Consider the following 20,522-nt stretch of genomic DNA (forward strand, 5'->3'; position numbering starts at 1 on the left):
CTTCTACATGCCCCTTCTCTAATGATTCACAGCCGCTGATACAATCACCCTCTTATGTCAATCACAGGTGGGATGGGGGATTTCTGGGCTCAGTGATACAGTGGATTCATAACAGTCTGCAGTATTCTTTTATAAGTTTTTACCCAAACTCAGAACACCATTTTTGTGTCAGTTGTAGTAGCCACTCATCAAATCTTCAAGGGGGTTTTTGGACTTATATTTATTTTATGATGTAATAGGGTTGCTGACGGATCCAATAACATAAAACACCATTACTCAGCTATCCCCTTTTCCAGTGGCAGCATGTCCAGTCTTCCAGGCCCCCTGGTTAACTCTAGCAGTGCTGTCCTGTTTGTTGTAGGTGACTGCTGCGGCCTACTTGGGAAGCAGTCACCATGGAGGCCTGTGATAGGCTACACATGCACAAACAGCCAGGGGGAGCTATAAATGGAAGACCAGACCTGCTGCTTCTGGAAATGGAAGATCAGGGAGAGGTAGGTCATGCACATGACTAAGTGTGCGGGCCAAGGGGGTTCCGATTGTTTTGCCTCGGGTAATATCCCTCAGGCTGCACACTTGGTTGTGTGCATGAGGCCTAATTTTTTTAGATATATTATTGACCCCATTAGCAGCCCTATTACACCATATAAAAGTGCTGTTGCTTTGTAATTTACATTCAATAAAATAGTTGGACAAAATAAAAATTATATATATATATATATATATATATATATATATATATATATATAAAAAAAAAATTAAAAGAAATTCTGCTTTCTTCAAAAATCCTAACCTGTGTCAGATGTTGCCTCTCAGCTCCATACATATAAATGGAGACAACTGGCAGTGTTTTGGAAAGAAAGCAGCCATGTTATTGTAGTTTTATACAATTTCCTAAAGGCCTACAAACCTCAACCCAAGTGAGTGTAGCTGCAGGACCATTCCTCTTATTTACATACACATATATACAGTAGATGGGTAACTACAGCCACAATCTCAAGATATCACCTGGTTTGCTTTACAACTCTTCCCTCACCTTTCACTAGACACAATAAGTCGGCCATACACATTGATTACTGGCTGAAATGGTGATCCAGTAAGAGAACGCTTGGCTAGCTGACATGTAGGTGCTGCTCGTGTGTGGCTGTCCAAAAACAGATTACCCATGTTGGTTGGACAGTTTAGATAGTAATGATGATGGTAGGGACAATAGATTCCATCACAAACTGGACGGGTGTCCAAAATCTAAAGCGTGTCCAGCCTTAGATTGTGTGACTTGACCATATATAATACTTCAAGCTCACATATTGCACTTTGAGACATTCGTGATAATTATGGTTGACGGCAAGTTCCATGGATTCTGGATGTTACGTCATGTTACAAATGTTTTATCAACCATATAATTTTAAAATAGAATATCAAAACCATTTATTTAATAAACCTCTTATACAAAGAGCAGAAAAGACCTCCAAACAACCATGTAGTAATCTAATAACCAGCCTTCCCAGAAGTAGCTACATTCAACGTTTTCGGATTAAGTCTCCAAAGTAGACAGTCATAGTCTTCAGCTTTTTGTTTAGAAAATTCTGTTCTATTTCAACTTGTCCACCAGGGCCAGCCAGAGACGCCACCTAAAATAAGCAAAAGAGATGTGATTTCTTAGTGATAAGCCAACACATTGGAAGACGGGTATAACCCTACCTAATATCAAGTATCTGTTAATTTTAAGTCTTTTAAAGTGTATCTAGATATTATAAAAGGTTATGACTGAAGGAAGGATGTGGATATCGACTAAAGTCACAGAAATACTAGAAATCCATTAGATAATATAACGCCACTGCCACATGATGTGTCTGTCCAGTGGCGTGCAGATAAGTTTGATGAACTCCATATTAATGCCTAGGGTTTTGGAATAAAAAGTTGGTAAACCCCATGTTATGCTGGTGTGGAAGAAAAGGATGGACAATCTTAAGGCTACATTCTCATGACCTAAGAATAACATCCTCTATTATCAGAACCTCCCCCTCCCGTATACGAGACTTCACCCGAGTTACACCAGTCATCTGGAATGCTCTTCCCCGGAAAAATCAGATTAACTCCCAATTTCTACAGCTTCAAGCACAAACTAAAGACACATCTTTTCGGACAGGCCTATCACAATTCCTAAAGTAAACCCTTAGATCCCTAAAACGAACCCTCCGCTGTTCACACTCTTGCATTATCCCACAGGATATGATGACGTATTGGATTATATTTTTTATATGTCCAGGCACCATCTGCACATTAAAAGGACATGACTGGTGACGGCTCGTACAACCTCTTTATGTGTAATGACAGTAACCTTTATCACATACATTTCTGGACCGCTGTATAAGCAATGCTACCTCCTATGCTGGCCCTGCTAACTCCTGTGTCAACCCCTCTACCTCATAGATTGTAAGCTCTTGTGAGCAGGGCCCATTGTGTGAATTGACCATTTCTTTTGTAATGTATCTTTTTGTTCTGTCCCATTCACTTTAAATGGTTCCCTTATGTATGCAAAAAAAAAAAAATAGACTATGCAGTTTTAAAGTCTGAATATCCCCTCTAAGCTCATACTGTGTGAGAGAAGGCGGCAGACATTTTTCAGGTGTACTTCTAGTTTTATCAGACTATTGCACAGGTACTTACATTACCCATAAAATTCCCCTTCCATTTTTTTTCATTGTAGTAATAAAAAAAGGAGAAAAATTAACTGGTTTTGCAAAAAGGTATAAGTGCTTCAATGAATTTCTTATTCATGTGCATTATAACCTCTTTAAGGTAGAGGCTACAGTGCATTATATTAGACAGAAAGAGCCTGGTCGTAGGCAGCTGCATGTTTGTGCCACTTAGCATAGAACATTGAATGCTTTTGCATTATTTTTCACAGGTTTTTAATGCTGAGAAAACCTCCTCGGTATTTTTGCACTGCACTTCAAGGCTTAGACGACCTCACATTGCAAAAGTATGATCTACTTCTATAAATAAGGAAGTGTATGTCTTAGTGTTAGAAAATTTACAACATATCACTTCTCCTTTCCTACACAGCTTGAAGGGGTTATCGAAAATGTGTGTTTGCACCCAGAGTCTGTGCTGCAGGCGCGCATGCGTGTGTGTGTGTATATATATATATATATATATATATATATAGCTATACACACACAACAACCACACTGCACAATATATGCTGTAGATAGTGAAAAAAATGTGAACTCAGTAATGGCTTTGACTTGGGCCTAAACTACGAAACAAAGGGATTCTGTGCTCTTTACACTGAGCCCTACTTGGAAGTATAGAGTTTCCTACAGGGAATTCCCAGGTCACTAATGTTAGATTGATGTCTGATAGCATTGGCATACACAGGCAGACATTCCCTTTTATGTGGTACCAAGGTAGGAATTATTGGGGAGGGAGCAAGGTCAAGGCTGGCAGAGTTCACTCGTAAGCAGAGGCCGGGGCAGGCAGCAGATAGAAAACCAAGGTGACTTTGCAGATCTAGGAGATAAAAGGACATAGTGCTAATGCAAAGAGTGATGGAGGAAGGGTCCTTAAAAGGCCTGGGTCACCTGGGATTGGGAGAAGTCAGGGGCAAATAATGGGTCTTTTTAGAGACTACGGGTCAGCACATTCAGATGACCTACTGCTAGACTGGCACAAGGAAGAAGCAGAGTGGCTGCCAGGAAGAGAACGGTAGGGACCCAGAGAGGTAAGTCGCCATATCATGATACTCATAGATACAATATGCTGGCAAATGGCAACTGTTCATGGTTACAAAAGAGGATCATCATTTAAATAGCGCCAACCTATATGACTGTACTTCAATTTGCCAAACTCGAGATGTTGCTTTATTTCTATATCTATATTACTGGTGTATGGCCAATTTGGAAAATCTGCCCAAAACATGGAGGTTGCTTTTGCCGTCATCCACTTTTTTGACCTGTGAAAGCAAGACGGCAAGTAAAGATTGTGGTATCTAGGTATATATCCGCAATGTAAGCATCAGAAAGGATGATCTGCAGCTGCTTTCTCCTTATGGTTCTGGTAGTATCAGATCATTGGATCTGAATTACACCCATATGGCAGGATACAGTTAATATTTTTTGGAATGAGTTAAGAGGTAAAATGGTGACACTATCAAATTAAAACCACAAAGGCTGATGTTTTTTTCACTGCTCATTGGCCTGGAAAGAGCCCAGAAGGTGTGGAACCTCACAGCAGATATTTTTAGTCTCACATTCTAAAAATGACAAACGTGGCCCCTGCAGATTGGGAAAGTTCATAATTGAGAAAGTCTCCATTACAAATAATACAGTATAGAAAATAGAGAAGTGAATGTGATGGATAAGCACTGCGACTTCCTGCTTAAAAATTCCAAAAGTAATCTGGACCTGAGAAAAATAATACAGAGGCTGCAAAGAGCAGCGTATATCCGTCACAAAATTCTCACAAGACGCCGACTCCACCAAGACTGAAAACTGCACCATGAATGGAATAGAACAGATTATATTAACCAAATTAGTGCGACCAGACAAATGGTGGAGGGGCCACTCACCTCAGAGGGGAGGGATGGGCATGAAGAGAGAACCCTGGGGGAATGAAAATTTTGACTCACCGTGAGGCCTATATATTCCAGCTTGACCATCATCAGATTCCAAACAGAACCTGGAACTGTCACTAAAGACAATATGGTTCTTCTCCTTAGAAGTCCTAAGTGCCTTTAACCCCTTCCTGACATCCGCCATACTATTATGGCAGATGCCAGGTGTTTAACTATGCCAGGCGTTTGGGAGCCAGGCGGCTGCCATAGCCACCTGGTGTCTACCGTTTTATACAGTAGACACCCAGCGATTGAAGGCATTAATTCCTCCAATTTCTTGGTCAAAGCTAACCAAGGCGCCATTTTCCCGGCAGCGCTTGGGCGCTGCCATTTTCCCTGTGATCACAGGCACCCGAAGTAAGCTCCAGGGCCTGTGTCACATTGCCATGACAGGCGGGAGCCTTGTGAAGAAGGCCCGGTATTTTGCAATGCATTAGCATTGTAATGTATTGCATTAGTGATCAGACCCCCTGGGGTTCAAGAACCCCAAGGGGGTCTAACAAATGCAAAAAAAAAATAAAAAAAAAATAAAAAGTTGAAACAAAAAAGTAAAATATAAAAAATTAAAATATTTTAAAGTTCAAATCACTCCCCTTTCCCTAGAACACATATAAAAGTACTGAAATACTGTGAAATGCATACATATTGGGTATCCCTGTGTCCGAAAACACCTGCTCTACAACAAATCTATAAAAATATTTTTCCCATCCGGTAAACGCCGTAGCGGGACAAAAAGTCAAAAGTGCCAAGCAGCCGTTTTTTCCCTGTTTTGCCTCTGATAAAAATTTAAATAAAAACTAATCAAAGCAATAATAATTCCAAAAAACTGTAGAACTAAAAAGTACAACCGGCCTCGCAAAAAAAAAAAAAAAAGACGCCCTATGGATCCCCGTACACGGAAGTATAAAAAGATTACGACTGTCAGAATATGGTGACTTTTAGATAAAAAATTTTTTTACACAGTTTTGCAGCAATCTAACAAGTCTATCTGGGTGTTAGCCACTGTTACAGGGGAAATGTGCATGCTACATATGACCCAAAAAAACAAGATCACATTCATGAAAAAGGTTCCAAAAAAGGTTCCTTTTTGAATGATCAAAGGAGGTAAAAAGAGCAAAATTGTTCCTGTTCTCTGCACATTATTTGGATTCTCAGGCTCTCAGACTCCTACAAGCAAATAAACTACATGTTACAGGATTCGCCCTGCATACAACTCAGTGAGAATCACCCTGTAAACCTAATGGGATGAAACCGTGATCACAAACAGGACGTTCACAGAACAGAAAGATCATGTCAAACGTAATACATAAGTGGCAACCTTTACTCCTGGAAGTGACCTGCCCTTTACATGCACTACACTTATGGAAAGTATACATTACTCAATTACTCTATCACATTCGCAGCAGTCTGTACATTTCCCGCACAACTGACTGAACTTTGTTCCTCTTCAGCGCATTGTCCCAGCACACAGGCGTGCCGCAGAGCACATATGTAACACATACACCACTTCCTCCCAGGATAGAGGATCTCAAGTGTTAGGTCAGGCTTACATTACAGATAGGCAGGCATGTTATAGGATGTGAACGCAAACTGCACTTTCACAGGGATCCATGTAACATATGTAACAAACGTGTCATGTTCTATCTATCACATGTTGTACTGTAACAGGTATTCTTAGGGAAAGTACAGCATCTCACAAAGGCACCATTCAATACATCTAGAGCTATTTAAAGAGGCACCCTCACCCAAAACCAGTTTCCTATGAACTCCATCATGGTATTGCATGTGTCAGTCGCTCAGAGTTCTTTTTCTTGCTGCTTCTATCTCTATATATTAGACTGGGGCACTTGTGATTCAGGCTCTAGTGACACACTCTTTGACTTCGGTCTATGGAGATTTAGGTGTTACCCATAAATGCTTCAGCAGGTTTTATATTGTGAAATTGCATGGATTGTACCACACGAGAGGAAGGAGGGTATTTAAAGGGATTCCATCATCAGAAAATCACCTTTTGAACTAAAGGCATGTTGGAATAGTCTTTAGAAGGCTATACTACTCCTTCCTTTCATTCTCTTCTTCTCCCCGCTGTCTCTGTAAAAATCTGTTTATTGCGATATGCAAATTACGCTCAGGGAGCGTTTCCCCTGTGCGCCAAGCACACCCGCATCATAGCCTTTCACTGCCCTTTACTTAATTCTTTTTTTTTTTTAATATAGATTGTGAGCCCTATATAGGGCTCACAATGCACATTTCCCCCATCAGTATGTCTTTGGAGTATGGGAGGAAATCCACGCAAACACGGAAGCAAACACGGAAAAACATACAAACTCCTTGCAGATGTTGTCCTTGGCAGGATTTGAACACAAGACTCCAGTGCTGTAAGGCTGCGGTGCTAACCACTGAGCCACCGTGTTGCCCCACCCTTTAGTTAATTCTGCTCACTCCCCTCTTAATCTGTTCCTGACCTTCTGCCTTGTGTAGGCATCTGACGCTACGCTATACCAAGATGAAACATTGCACATGCGCAGGCTGCTCTACAACTTCGGGCAGAGCCGACTGTACATGCTCGGTCCGCCATTTTACAGTGCTCTGTTACAGGCGCAGTACCCCCTGAATGGATGGAATTGTATTCCATTCAGGGGTAGTGATCTGGAGTGTCTAGTGCAGTCTGTTAGTGCTGGAGACATGATACAGCACAGTCTTTAGCTAGGCCCAGACATAGCGATCACGTATACTCTATGGATTTGCCTGGAGTAGACAGACATTTATAGATGGCTTTTAGCCCTTTATTTTAAAGATAACCAATAAAATTTTATTTTAATAGTATTTCATCAGGCTAGGTCCAGCTCAGTATATTAACTACTGAGTGAGGACATACATTACATCTCATTATATAGTCTTGATAAATCAGCCTTTATGTGACTGTGAAATTTTAGAGCAAAAGCTAAGAAATAATCTCATCTGAAGACAGGAGTAGATCTTAATTTCAGGTACACATTGGGATAAATTGACTATTGTGCCAGCAACTCGAGCTCGGTATAAAACATTCCAAAATCTGTAGCAAATTACCGCATCGTTTTGTGTATCTCTATGTTGACCAAATCTTTCCACCGTACTGGGAAGCGGTGTGGCTTCATGTGAATGGGGCATGCCTTCAATAGAAGTAGGTGTGGCTTAATTGTGCCAAACTACACCAAAATATTGAAGTAAAACTCTGGCACGGCGATGTGGTGTAAACTTAGACTAGATAACCAGTTCAACTTTCAGTATTAGCCGCTATAATAATTCTATTGCATTTTCATACTGTCTAGTTTACGGTCAGTAAATGTGAGTAACCATAGAAAAACAAAAAACTCAGATCAATACATGTAATAATCAATGAGATGAAGAAAGGGATATTCTTACCTGTTCCACATCTGTATTACGTGGTACAAAATAAATAATATTTTTTGTAATTTGTTGGGAAAGCTGAAAAATTTCAAAGGTAATAGAAAGTTAAGGAAATTATGAACGTAAACTATGACCTTTGTCGCCTCGCCATACCTGGACTATGGAACATCCATTTCAGGGTTACAGTTCTAATAATTTTATAGCAAGAAATACCTTTGGATATAGATTGCCATCACCTCTGCTACATTCTAGCAGTGGGACACCTACCTATTACTATATGTAAAGGCCGCAGTGGAGAATGGTTATAGTAAGTGGACCTTGTTTAGTTCAGCCAAGGACATATATATAGAAGTCTATGGGTTATACAGAAACCAATCTCACTCACTTTTACAACAGAATTATGCGGTCAGAAAATTTCACATCACATAATGCAGATGTCTGCAGAAATGTTCGGCCCTTTCCATTTGCACTTATGTTTTAAGAATATAGATTTAGATGTAGATTTCCCTATTCAGCTGAAAGGGCTTGTTCATATGGTGGAAATCAGCACCACGTTCGGCACAGATTCTGCCTTCCATTGTTTTCAATTGGAGACCCAGATCGAAGTAGGACGCTGATAAAAATAAGCGTCCTGCTCGAACCTGCCACAGATTCCACATCTAATTCAGCTGCAGAGTCTGCAGGATGAGCCACTTCTCGGATTAGGCTCATTCACCTGAACCCAACAAGAGGAGGAAAGTCAAAATCTCTGCTTCAGCTTACCACCACAGGATCCTGGAGGGGAGCAAATGGAAGAGGAATTTGAGGTGGAAGTCTACCTCAAGCTCCTCTTCCATTTCTGCTGTGTGAACTTACCCTTAGTCTAAGAGAGCAAGATGTCCTTGCCTCATCCCATTTGGATCCCCAGCTTATTCTGCTCACGGTCATAAAAAGTGGTGAGAAGGGTAGAAAGGGACAAAGTGGCACATCTTTGGTGCAATTCAGGGAATTCACCAAAGATCTCCCACTCCTACACCGGTTTTTTAGTGTACATCCCTTTGTAACATACCCTGTTGTCCTAATATATCCACAAGAACAAACTCCAAGGCAATGTACTAAAACAAAACCTGTGCCAGCAGCATACAGATGTACCGCGTGCCCGTCTACTATCTAACATTTCTTATCCTGCTTATAAAGGATATCCATCAGGAGACATCATTGTCTTGATATCAAAAGTCTCAGCGCTCACGTAGTCAGGGCCACCCCATGGAGGACTGAGAAAAACCGCATCTGCCTTCAAATCACGAGCGATGCACATGAAGTCGGCACGGATTAACTCGATACGATCTGCTACTCCGTACACCACTGCATTGTTGTAAGCAAGGTCCAGCTTCACAGGGTCAATGTCCACAGCGATGACTGCCAAAAAAGGGGCAAAGGCAAGAGAAAATGAACATAAACCACACATACATCTGACAACCCAAAAGAGAACAATAAAATTACCTGAAGAGATCATACTACAGACTGCGAGCCCTGAACTGCATAGAATATATATATATATATATATATATATATTACTGACTAATCCTTACTACTATTATTATGATGATATACCATTGGTAGGTGTATTTCTTGCTCTGCCTTCTGGCTATACCCAGGTCATAGGGTCATAGTCTTGTACACCATGTCCTGTCATTGTTTACACAGTATTGTAACCCTGTATGATGTTTTTATGCCTGTATTATTAAAGAGGACCTTTCATGCCCTCTGGGTACATGCGGTGTAATACACAGCTAGAAAGCAGACAGTGCGCTGAATTCAAATTGGCTTTCCCGTTCTGTGCCCCTGGTGAAGAACTATTGGTGCCGTTACCGTAGCTCTTCAGTGTCAGAAAGGCATTTCTGACAGTCATTCAGGAACACCCTTCCTCACAGTAGCGCCTATTGCCCTGTACTGTGAGAGGGGGAGTGTTCCTTACCGCCCAGGGATGACGCTGAGTGGTGAGGAACACTGCCAAGTAACCATCTATGGTTACATGGTTCCTCACCGCTCAGTATAATGGCTGGGCGGTAAGGAACGCCCCCTCTCAGAGTACAGGGCAATGGGCGCTGCTGTGAGGAAGGGTGTTCCTGACTGACTGTAAGAAACGCCCTTCTGACACTGAAGAGCTACGGTACCAGCACCAATAGTTCTTCACCAGGGGCACAGAATGGAAAAGCCGAAAGTGAGCTGAATTTCTAGTGGTACATCACACCACATGTGCCCAGAGGATATGAAAGGTCCTCTTTAAATGGGGTTTTCCATGAGATAAATATTAAAAACCTGTCCCTAGGATAGGCCATGAATATCTGGCCTGATCCCAGACTCTCACAGATCAGCTGTTTGAAGAGATGGCAGCCTTATCCCCATTTACTATACACAGCATCGTACACTGACTAGCGGCTGTGTCTGGTATTGCAGCTCAATTCTATTCACTTGAATGGGACTGAGCTGCAAATAGGTCATGTGACAGATGAATGTGACATCACTTGGCCCCTGAAGAGGAAGCAACACTCACCCAAGCACAGCTTTGAGCAGCTGTTCTGAGGGTCTTGGGCGTCAGATCTAGGGATAAGTCATCAATATTTAACTCTTGAATAAGAATACTAAACTAGTCTGACCGATGTATGAGCATTTATGCAAAAGGAATGGATGGCAAAAATCCTTTTCCCAGACGCCAATAGAGTGAAGCGTAAAAAGAAAAAAAATTATAAAAAGTCTATTACAAATAGTATAACGCTTACCAAAATGTGTGCATGCTTTAATCTGAACTTGTCCCCTCTGCTGACATGTTTATTTTAGGAAATCCTTTTATTTCCCATGAAATAATTCAGGATCATCTTTTGTCATAGCTCTGTGTTGTGTCATTCGCCTGTTATTCCTCCTGAATATTAATCAATAAACTGACCACCAGGTGTCACCATTTGGGGGTGTTTAATCTGTGCAGAGTGTATCATTGTTTGGGGTCACTCCCCTCTGACAGGGAGAAGGTAACACCTAGTTGTCAATTTATTTCTAACTATTCAGGCAGAATAACACAAGAACAACGCAATACAAAGTCATGAAAATAAGAATGCAGAATATTAATTTCATAGAGAATACAAGTATGTCCTGATACAGACGAGGTGACGGCTCCTTTGCTATTCTTAAAAATGCATGACAAGGTGATATAGGGAAACCATTGTATGCCAACGCCGATGATTTATGTGGCTAGCCCAGTATACCTCCACAGCAGGCTTAGCAAACAGAAAAGATCTCAAGTGGGGTATTCCCTTAAAGGAGGTTATGCAGGACTCCAAAACATGGCTGCTTTCTTCTTCTTGGGAAGTGACATCATGTCCATTAGACACATGGCAGTGCCATAGCTCCATCTGATTGAAATGAATGAGACTGAGCTACCGCATGTGACCAATGAACGTGATATCAATTACTGAGAAGAAGAAAGCAGCCATGTTTTCAAGGTCCTGCACCACCTCTTTAACAAGGCATTCCCTACCAGGGTATATCAAAGGCAACCGGGGCACTTCAGAGCTTGGAGGGGCTCCATTCACATCAATGCCTCCTTGCTGAAAACTCCACCCAGTACTGCCCCCGCACATTTGACTGACCGCCTCTGCCTTTTGGGGAAGAAAGGCAGAAAATCTATACAGCAGTCACTAATGGGTTAAGTTTAAACTGGTACACTTGTTCTAGAGCTCTTGTAATTCCTTAAAGAACATTTCCCTTCTCAGTTGTTTTCAGAGATGATCTACCTTATATCTTAAAGGCATTGTCCAGGATATTAAGAGCATGGTGACTTTGTTCTGAAAACAGTGCCACACTTGTCCACAGGTTGTGCTTGGTATTGAATCCCAAATTTATTGCCATCAGTAGAGCTGAGCTCCAGTCCCAGACACAACCCCTGGACAGGCGAATCATTTTACAACCTGTTCAATGCCTAGAGAAGATCTCCCATACTTTATATGCAAGAACATTTCCATTCACCAGCTGCATGCGGGGAATAAATCCCAAATACTGTACAAAACTGCAGAAGGATCTATACATATTCCGCTTTTCTATATAGAAAGGAGAATTTTTGAAAAAAAAAAAAAAAGGGAAAAGAAACATTTTAGTCAATAGGCACATTGCTTTCAGTGTGGTTCTTCTGATGTCCTCAGTTAGCACTAGTGTGAACAGAGTCATAAAATACAGCCCAAAAAGAAAAAAAAATTGCAATAGCATAAAATCAGTCATCATGTAATATAAGATCTTTAAAGGTATTATACGGCCTCTTCATTATTTATTATGGCTTGGTTTTTTTTTTTTTACAATTTGGTCTAAAACTCACCGTGCATTCCTGCTAAGGCAAACTGAATGGCATTCCCACCGACACCACAGAAGGCATCCACTACAATGGCTCCATTGATGCTCTGCCTCACACGATGCGCAATGTGTTCTGCAATCTTCTCAGGGGTAACAGAAAACCAGCCCTCTGCAAAAGATGGTTATATACATAGAAACCTCACATAACACTCTTACAAAAAATATAGCCCGAAAAAAACTTCACAGTACTACATGGAAAAAGCACAAGCTAATGCAAGAAGACAATAATCAACCAATATATATATAAAAAATATATCAAATATTTTATTACACATTAAATAGCAGATTATAATTAAAAACAATAATGTACAGCAGGGCAGATGGATTTTAGCCAAAGACATACACACATAGACACATAGAATAAAGAAAGTGGGTACTTATGCTAGACCATGTAAAATGAGTAAAGGTGAGTATAGTAGCATAGAATAACACTTGTATAAATACAGCAAGGCTACAATAGTGCCAACCATAGAATACTGTTGGCAACAAACACCCCTCCAAAAGAGTGTCCCTATAGATGTATAGCTGTATACTTGTATACTGATATTTTGTAATTATAGCATAAATAGCTAAGGACATATAGGAGGAGATAAATATAATGTATAAAGTGTGAAGTAAACTACATAGATATTGCTCCCATCAATAAGGAATATAGATTACATATGTAGTTACACTACAATGCAGCCAAAGCTGTGTGCATACAAAATACAAATAGCTACCATAAGGCAATCAGCCAAATACCTGAAGTCATGTCTCCAAATAAAGGTCAGCTAGCAGCCACGGTAAAATACTAACAGATAGGTAGACGGACCACCCCTACGCGTTTCGCCACTACTGTGGCTTCCTCAGGAGGAAGCCACAGTAGTGGCGAAACGCGTAGGGGTGGTCCGTCTACCTATCTGTTAGTATTCCTCAGGAGGAAGCCACAGTAGTGGCGAAACGCGTAGGGGTGGTCCGTCTACCTATCTGTTAGTATTCCTCAGGAGGAAGCTACAGTAGTGGCGAAACGCGTAGGGGTGGTCCGTCTACCTATCTGTTAGTATTTTACCGTGGCTGCTAGCTGACCTTTATTTGGAGACATGACTTCAGGTATTTGGCTGATTGCCTTATGGTAGCTATTTGTATTTTGTATGCACACAGCTTTGGCTGCATTGTAGTGTAACTACATATGTAATCTATATTCCTTATTGATGGGAGCAATATCTATGTAGTTTATTTCACACTTTATACATTATATTTATCTCCTCCTATATGTCCTTAGCTATTTATGCTATAATTACAAAATATCAGTATACAAGTATACAGCTATACATCTATAGGGACACTCTTTTGGAGGGGTGTTTGTTGCCAACAGTATTCTATGGTTGGCACTATTGTAGCCTTGCTGTATTTATACAAGTGTTATTCTATGCTACTATACTCACCTTTACTCATTTTACATGGTCTAGCATAAGTACCCACTTTCTTTATTCTATGTGTCTATGTGTGTATGTCTTTGGCTAAAATCCATCTGCCCTGCTGTACATTATTGTTTTTAATTATAATCTGCTATTTAATGTGTAATAAAATATTTGATATATTTTTTATATATATTGGTTGATTATTGTCTTCTTGCATTAGCTTGTGCTTTTTCCATGTAGCTCTGCAAAAGATGGAGCATGAAAGCTCATTACATTCCAATAAAACTCACAAGTACAAGGCTTATAGAGCGTTACGAACACCCTGATTTTTATTAGTATGTCCTTGCAGAGATTGCCACATAGAAAGACTTAAAAAACTGCACATAAGAATTTTGAGAAAAGGCGAGTTCTCCTTGCTGGAAAAAGGAAGTCTAGTACTCTCCAATGGAAGACAAGAACTATAGAAATCAATTCCAAGACTTTCAACATCACTTGGGAAATCTCTGCCAAAGTGAAAAGACGGCTTCCCTTTGGAAGAAATGTTTTTGGTTTTGCTTACATCCCAAGTGTTGCTGCAAGACTTCTTTAAAGGGATCCTATCACTCAGGCATGATTTTTTCTAAGTAGCAAGTCGGACTAACCTTAAGAAAGGCTATTCGTCTCCTCAAGAAAATGGCCGCTTCCAATACTGTGCAAACAGCCCTTTTCTCGTGGCCTGTGGGCATGCGCAGTCTGCTCTGCCCAAGCCCCGAGGCCTTAGAAGTTACAAGCCACTGCCGGAAGAAAAGGCTGAAGGTGACGCTGCTGAAGAAGAGGAGGCAGTGCTGGAGAGTTCTCTCGCAGCATTGGGGACGCCCCCAGTGCTGCAAGAGAGCTCGTAAGCATACCGACAAGAACTGGGATTGTAGGCGAACAGCAACGCGGAGAAGACGACGAAAGGTAGGAGAAGAATAGCCTTTCTTAAGGCTATTCCGACATGGTACTTAGAAAAAATCATGCCTGAGTGATAGGATCCCTTTAAAGAGGATCGGTTGCCACAATTTGCCGTTTTTATTTTCTATCCCATCCACAAAATATGGCCCCTGGAAGGTTACATGTAAAGGAGCTCTAATTCACCAACTGGGCGGAACCCTTTTGTTCTTCTAGTTGTAAATAAAGGGCCCCCGCCCACCTGGTGAATAAGAGCTAGTTTATGTATTATCTTCAGCGGGCCGTATCTTTTGAAAGGGTGGACAGATTTCATAAATAATAAAATACCACATTGTCCAGGGCATCTAATATGTAAAGAGGAGAGGACTAATACAGCCTGTAAAAAAATCTTTGTTAATGCAAAAGGTAGCCCATCTGCACACAATGCAGCAACATCTGGTTAGGTGGGACTTTGTCAATCTGCATATGGGACTGAGGATGGATGTGACATGTAGGATTTCTAGAAATGTATTGCTTGCAGAAGTGAATACATACAACATGGAATTATTAAACTTATAATAAAAAGTTATATTGATTTAAAAGGCAAGTTTGCTACAAAAGCACAGAATTACCTCCATGAACTTTCAATGTAGCCTTGACTGAACTCTACTACTATTTTAAGTGGGTATTTAAAAAATTCACACGGACATTATATATTCATGGTCAAAAACTGTAGTTGTCATGGGGGCCACACGGTGGCTCAGTGGTTAGCACTGCATCCTTGCAGCGCTGGAGTCCTGGTGTTCAAATCCCGCCAAGGGCATAAAACCATCTGCAAGGAGTTTGTATGTTCTCCCCGTGTTTGCATGGATTTCCATCCCATATTCCAAAAAAAGACATACTGAAAAATGTACATTGTGAGCTCTATGTGGGGCTCACAATCTACATAAAAAACAAAAAACAAAAACAAAACAAAACTGTAGTTGTCATATCATTGCCATATGATGGACAATACCTGATAGGGTTAGGGCAACTGCATAGCGTAAGCTGGAAGGCAGGGACTCCTAACAATACAGTTATCTATGAAGTTAGGAGTCCCTCTCCTGGCATATTCGGCTAAAACAGGGACTGAGTTTCACATGTGAATGAGACCTTACAGTGGTCTCAGAAAAAAGTGGGATATCTGTTCATCATCCAATATAGCTGATAAGGGAACTTCCCTTCCTGTGAGATCAGGACAGCTTTCCTCAAAACGTACACAGACTACGTGACGTTCTTTGATTTTTGAATTCACTATGTCGTACACTACATCATAGAACATTTCACCACCTCTAAGACATTAAAAGTCAAAAAAAAAATTAAAATAAAACATTTTGGTTCCCATTTTTCTCAAAACATAAAAATATTTCTCTAATACACTGCTCTGGTCCTATGATCTGTATAATACAGATATCTTATGTGACTGGACATTTGTACCCACCATTTGACCTGTGTTATAATAATAAACTAGGTTTGTGAAATGATGGAAAAAGCAAATAAAATCTAGTAAAAAATAACATATTATATATATATATATATATTTAAATGTTTCTTATATAAATCTTACAGCCTAACCTACCTTCATCAAGTTTAATCCCTTCATCAAAGCGAGAGAAGAGCCTGTAGCGCTGAGCCCAGTACTTGGCCAGGTGGGGATCCGCAGCAATTTCTGGGGGCAGGGTTGGAGCCTTCCTTTTTGGCTTCTTCCTTTTTTTCTTGCACTTGTCTCCAACTTTACTATAGGGAGCTGAGCACATGAGATCTTCTATTAGCGTACAGTCACATATCCAGGTTTACAAATTTTCAAGTCATTAACCACTTCATGACCTGGCCACATTTCCTCTGCTTTTTTTAGGGCATAGACTTTTAAAAGCAGAACCATTTTGTCATACAAACGATTTTTAAAGTCTCTTTTTGGTGATAAATAGAAATTATTGCCATTTTTACTTTTGCATTACCATTAAATGTACAAAAAAAGTGGAATATGGTGTTTTTCTCATTTTTTCATACCAAAATATGATTTTTTTTTAAAGAGGACCTGTCACCAAGTACAATATGTATACAGCATATTATGCAAATGTCGCTGATCTCCTGATAGATTTGGCTTTTTTCCCCTTCTAAATCCATTCCCCATTGGAGATGAGAGGCAGATGATGTGTGACATCATGTAAATCAGGGAGAGGGGAGATAAGATGGCTCTGAAGGCCAAGCCGCTCCTGTTATCTACAGACAGGGACTATACCAGTAACTAATACTATTTTATACAAACCATCTGCGCTGAATTTTTAAAGCTGTGCAAACCCATTTATCCCAGAAGGCTTTAACTATTAGTGAGCACTTACATATAGTCTGTATGCCACCAATGACCCAAGCATGTGGGCATCCATGTGGGCAACTGGGACATAATTATAAAATAATTAGTTTACTAAATAAATACACTACAAACCATTATTATTCTCTTCCACTCCAACCTGCAGATAGTCTGGAATTTCAAGAGGGACCAGCTGTCGTGTGTCTGTCGTGTCTGTGTTATTATCTATTTCTTGTAGTGTGCTAGTTGCATGGTCTGAACACCAGATGGCGTTAGAAGGTAACGTAGCGCTCATCCCATTGCTTTGACTAGGACTATCCATCATATTAGACTGTGATGTAATAATCTGATCTAGTAATTCAGATGGTTCATTTAGATCAGCACGATCTTTCTCTTCAAAATCTTCTTTATCGTCAGACTTCTTGCATGGAGATGGCTCACTAACATTGGAATGATCCAGATCTTCAGAATCTGAGGTGCTGAGGGAATCTTCCATCTTTGGCGGTGAATCCTTTGTATTTAAGGAATCGCCAGTATGTACACCAGCAACTTTTAAAAATCTCTGTACCTGTCAAAAAAACACAAACAAATATTAAAATATTAAGATTTGAAGAAGTTCTCTTTTATTATATACAGACTGGTCCTGAACCTAAGCAGGGATGCAACACATTGAACAACATTAGCAGTAAACTTAAAGCCGGTTCTTTCGGATAGATGGCCTTTCCTTAGGATAGGTCATCAATATTAGATTATTGGTGGTGTCAGACTCTTGGCACCTTTGCTGATCAGCAATCTGCCCCATCCCCTATCCGTTCACCATGTCAAGAAAGTCAGCCCCTTTTCACTCCAGTCACTGTGAACCAATCTTGATTTTGAAGCTAAGGACATAACTTCCCTAGAGACAGGAATGAGGGGATATCGTCACTCCATAAGGAGAGACCACCATATAGGTGTGTGGAGTCTTTTAAGCCATGAGCGCTCCACTGCAAAGGAACATGGGAAGAATATGCAAATCTGACTTCCATAACGTAATTAGGAAGCCAGTGCCTCAAGTAGGCACACCAATAGAGGGCGCTGACTGAGAATGTGCAATTCTGTCTTCCATGATGTAATTAGGAAGACAGAGTCTCAGTCAAGACATCCAATAGAGGGCGCTCCCTTTAACATCATGCTGACCTTCTCAGAGGCCTTTGTTTGCAATGATGTCGGGATTATACCAGATACAGTCTTCTCAGCCAAGGACAGCCGTTTCGATGTATTTGCATCTCATCAGCTTGGCGTAGAGAGGACTGATCTGGCAGAGATGAGAGGCTTAGACAGGGTTGAGGGGATATCGTCACTCCATAAGGAGAGACCACCATATAGGTGTCTGTCTAAGCCTCTCATCTGTGCCAGATCAGTCCTCTCTACGCCAAGCTGATGAGATGCAAATACATCGAAACGGCTGTCCTTGGCTGAGAAAACTGTATCTGGTATAATCCCGACATCATTGCAAAGGCCTCTAAGAAGGTCAGCATGATGTTAAAGGGAGCGCCCTCTATTGGATGTCTTGACTGAGGCTCTGTCTTCCTAATTACATCATGGAAGACAGACTTGCACATTCTCAGTCAGCGCCCTCTATTGGTGTGCATACTTGAGGCACTGACATCCTAATTACATCATGGAAGTCAGATTTGCATATTCTTCCTAGTGACAGGAAGTGAACAGCAAATTAGATAGAAGAGAAACAGTCACAGCAACTCTAGAATTTCTGCTTTTTCAGGCAGAAAACAGCAACATTTTAGTCCAGAATAACATGCTCTACTATGGAATGAGACCATGTTGTCTGAAACATTAGTGGCCATTTAATGGTTTACTTTTACACCCTATCCACAGCATAAAGCAGATTACTATGGGCTGTCAGTCAGCTCTTAGCACTCAGATGCTGCTGATTCAGTGTCTGTATAACCTATCCTACACCACACACTTTATTTAGTCAGAATGCAGTGTAGGATAGCATTGTTCATTATAGGATCTCAGCCAAAAGCCATTCCTGGAACTGATTTTATGGCAAGCTCATAGCAGAACTGTGCTATAAACCACAAGCTATCCTGCAATGCTCAGAATCTGACTGTAGGACATGGACTAACAAACATATCAAACCAAATCTAAAGACATGGAAGTACAGATCTTTATGTAATGTACATGATCTTTACCTTGTTCACAGTTTTACTTTTTGACGGTTTCACTTCTGATTCTTCTGAAAAAAATATGTGCTTATTCTTCACCGGTCTATGCATGTCTAGGAAGTGTGAGCGGTGCTTGATGCCTTTCTCCAGATACCGAAGAGTCCGATGCTTGAAATGTGAGATACCCCCATATCTGTAGAAGGAATACATATAACCGTTATAGCCACAGGTAAATCTTCAGCCTCCAATGATTATTTTAATAAATGATAGATTATAATTATGGATATTTATTTTTAGGATTGCAGACAAATTTAGGAACTGGAAGGATAAGTGATCTATGTAAATGGATCTTTACACTTGAGGCGATTAAATTTGCTTATTTCTCTACTTGGCAACCCATCAATAGTAATCGGTTAGTGGAATAACAGGGACCAATGCAGGGTAGATTGCAAGGTAATCTCTAGTGCACAACAGCCTATGTGAGCTGCAGCTGCATACCCTCACCCCCTTCCCCATACCGCAAGTCGAATTTTCTAAATGATGTGATTAAGGAACAATAGGCTATATATATCAGTAAGATTCACTAGGATCGTCCCACACCAACAGTTGAAATAGTTGGCATACTGTCTGTGTTGGGATCTAATCATTCCACTATGGATATGGACTAAAGTTACACATAGAAGACCCTTGTTATACAGGGGAGAAGAAGAGATCCCATACTCTGTAACATGTAGCTGGATAAGCCAGGAAATCTACAAGATGAGCAATACACAACCAACCTGGTGTATGAAATTGCACTGATGGCCAGTCCTTTATGGGTGCAAGATGCTCTCCTTATAGAATACTCAATACATTACTAAACCATGGGCCCCATTACTATTATCCATCGAGGTTTGTAAGCCAAAAACCATGAGCGGATGGTAAACATGGAAGTGGTGAAAATCTTTCCACTATACCTCATCTCTATGTAGCTTTGGCTTATAAATACTTATGTAAAATACTAACAGAAAACAGCAATCTAAATGAGTCCTTAAGGGTAACTTTCTGCAGGGCCCCACTACCTTCTTCCCCCTACAGTTGTCAATGCTGGGGGCATTCATGTAAATAGGGAAATCTGGGTCGGTTAATCCAGAGAAATCGGATCCTCATTGTAGGACATGTCTTTTATATTTTTCCAGGATGGAACTCTACGTATGTATTATAACTGGGTTTAATATGAGGTGCCCATAGGGCTAGATTATTAATAAACAATAGCAAAAGCTATTTTTTTAATGAATTTCAGTGATCAGTCTGTAATAAGTTTGCAA

At 40.5% G+C, this 20,522-nt stretch overlaps 1 protein-coding gene across 1 annotated transcript in view; it reads right to left on the bottom strand.

The window, feature by feature from the left end:
* Positions 1-754: 754 nt before the first annotated feature.
* The window catches only part of TGS1 (trimethylguanosine synthase 1), a 30,925-nt gene continuing 11,157 nt past the window's right edge, over positions 755-20,522 (bottom strand). The window contains exons 9-15 of the mRNA XM_075270517.1: positions 19,243-19,408; positions 17,183-17,615; positions 16,316-16,483; positions 12,354-12,497; positions 9,200-9,406; positions 8,024-8,112; positions 755-1,631 (exon numbers count right to left, since the gene is read on the bottom strand). Coding sequence (XP_075126618.1) covers positions 1,521-1,631; positions 8,024-8,112; positions 9,200-9,406; positions 12,354-12,497; positions 16,316-16,483; positions 17,183-17,615; positions 19,243-19,408 — 1,318 coding nt within the window. The 3' untranslated portion in view covers positions 755-1,520. The remainder of the gene's footprint in view (positions 1,632-8,023; positions 8,113-9,199; positions 9,407-12,353; positions 12,498-16,315; positions 16,484-17,182; positions 17,616-19,242; positions 19,409-20,522) is intronic.

This window comes from Leptodactylus fuscus, chromosome 4, assembly GCF_031893055.1.
Source record: "Leptodactylus fuscus isolate aLepFus1 chromosome 4, aLepFus1.hap2, whole genome shotgun sequence".
In the NCBI taxonomy this organism is placed as follows: Eukaryota; Metazoa; Chordata; class Amphibia; order Anura; family Leptodactylidae; genus Leptodactylus; species Leptodactylus fuscus.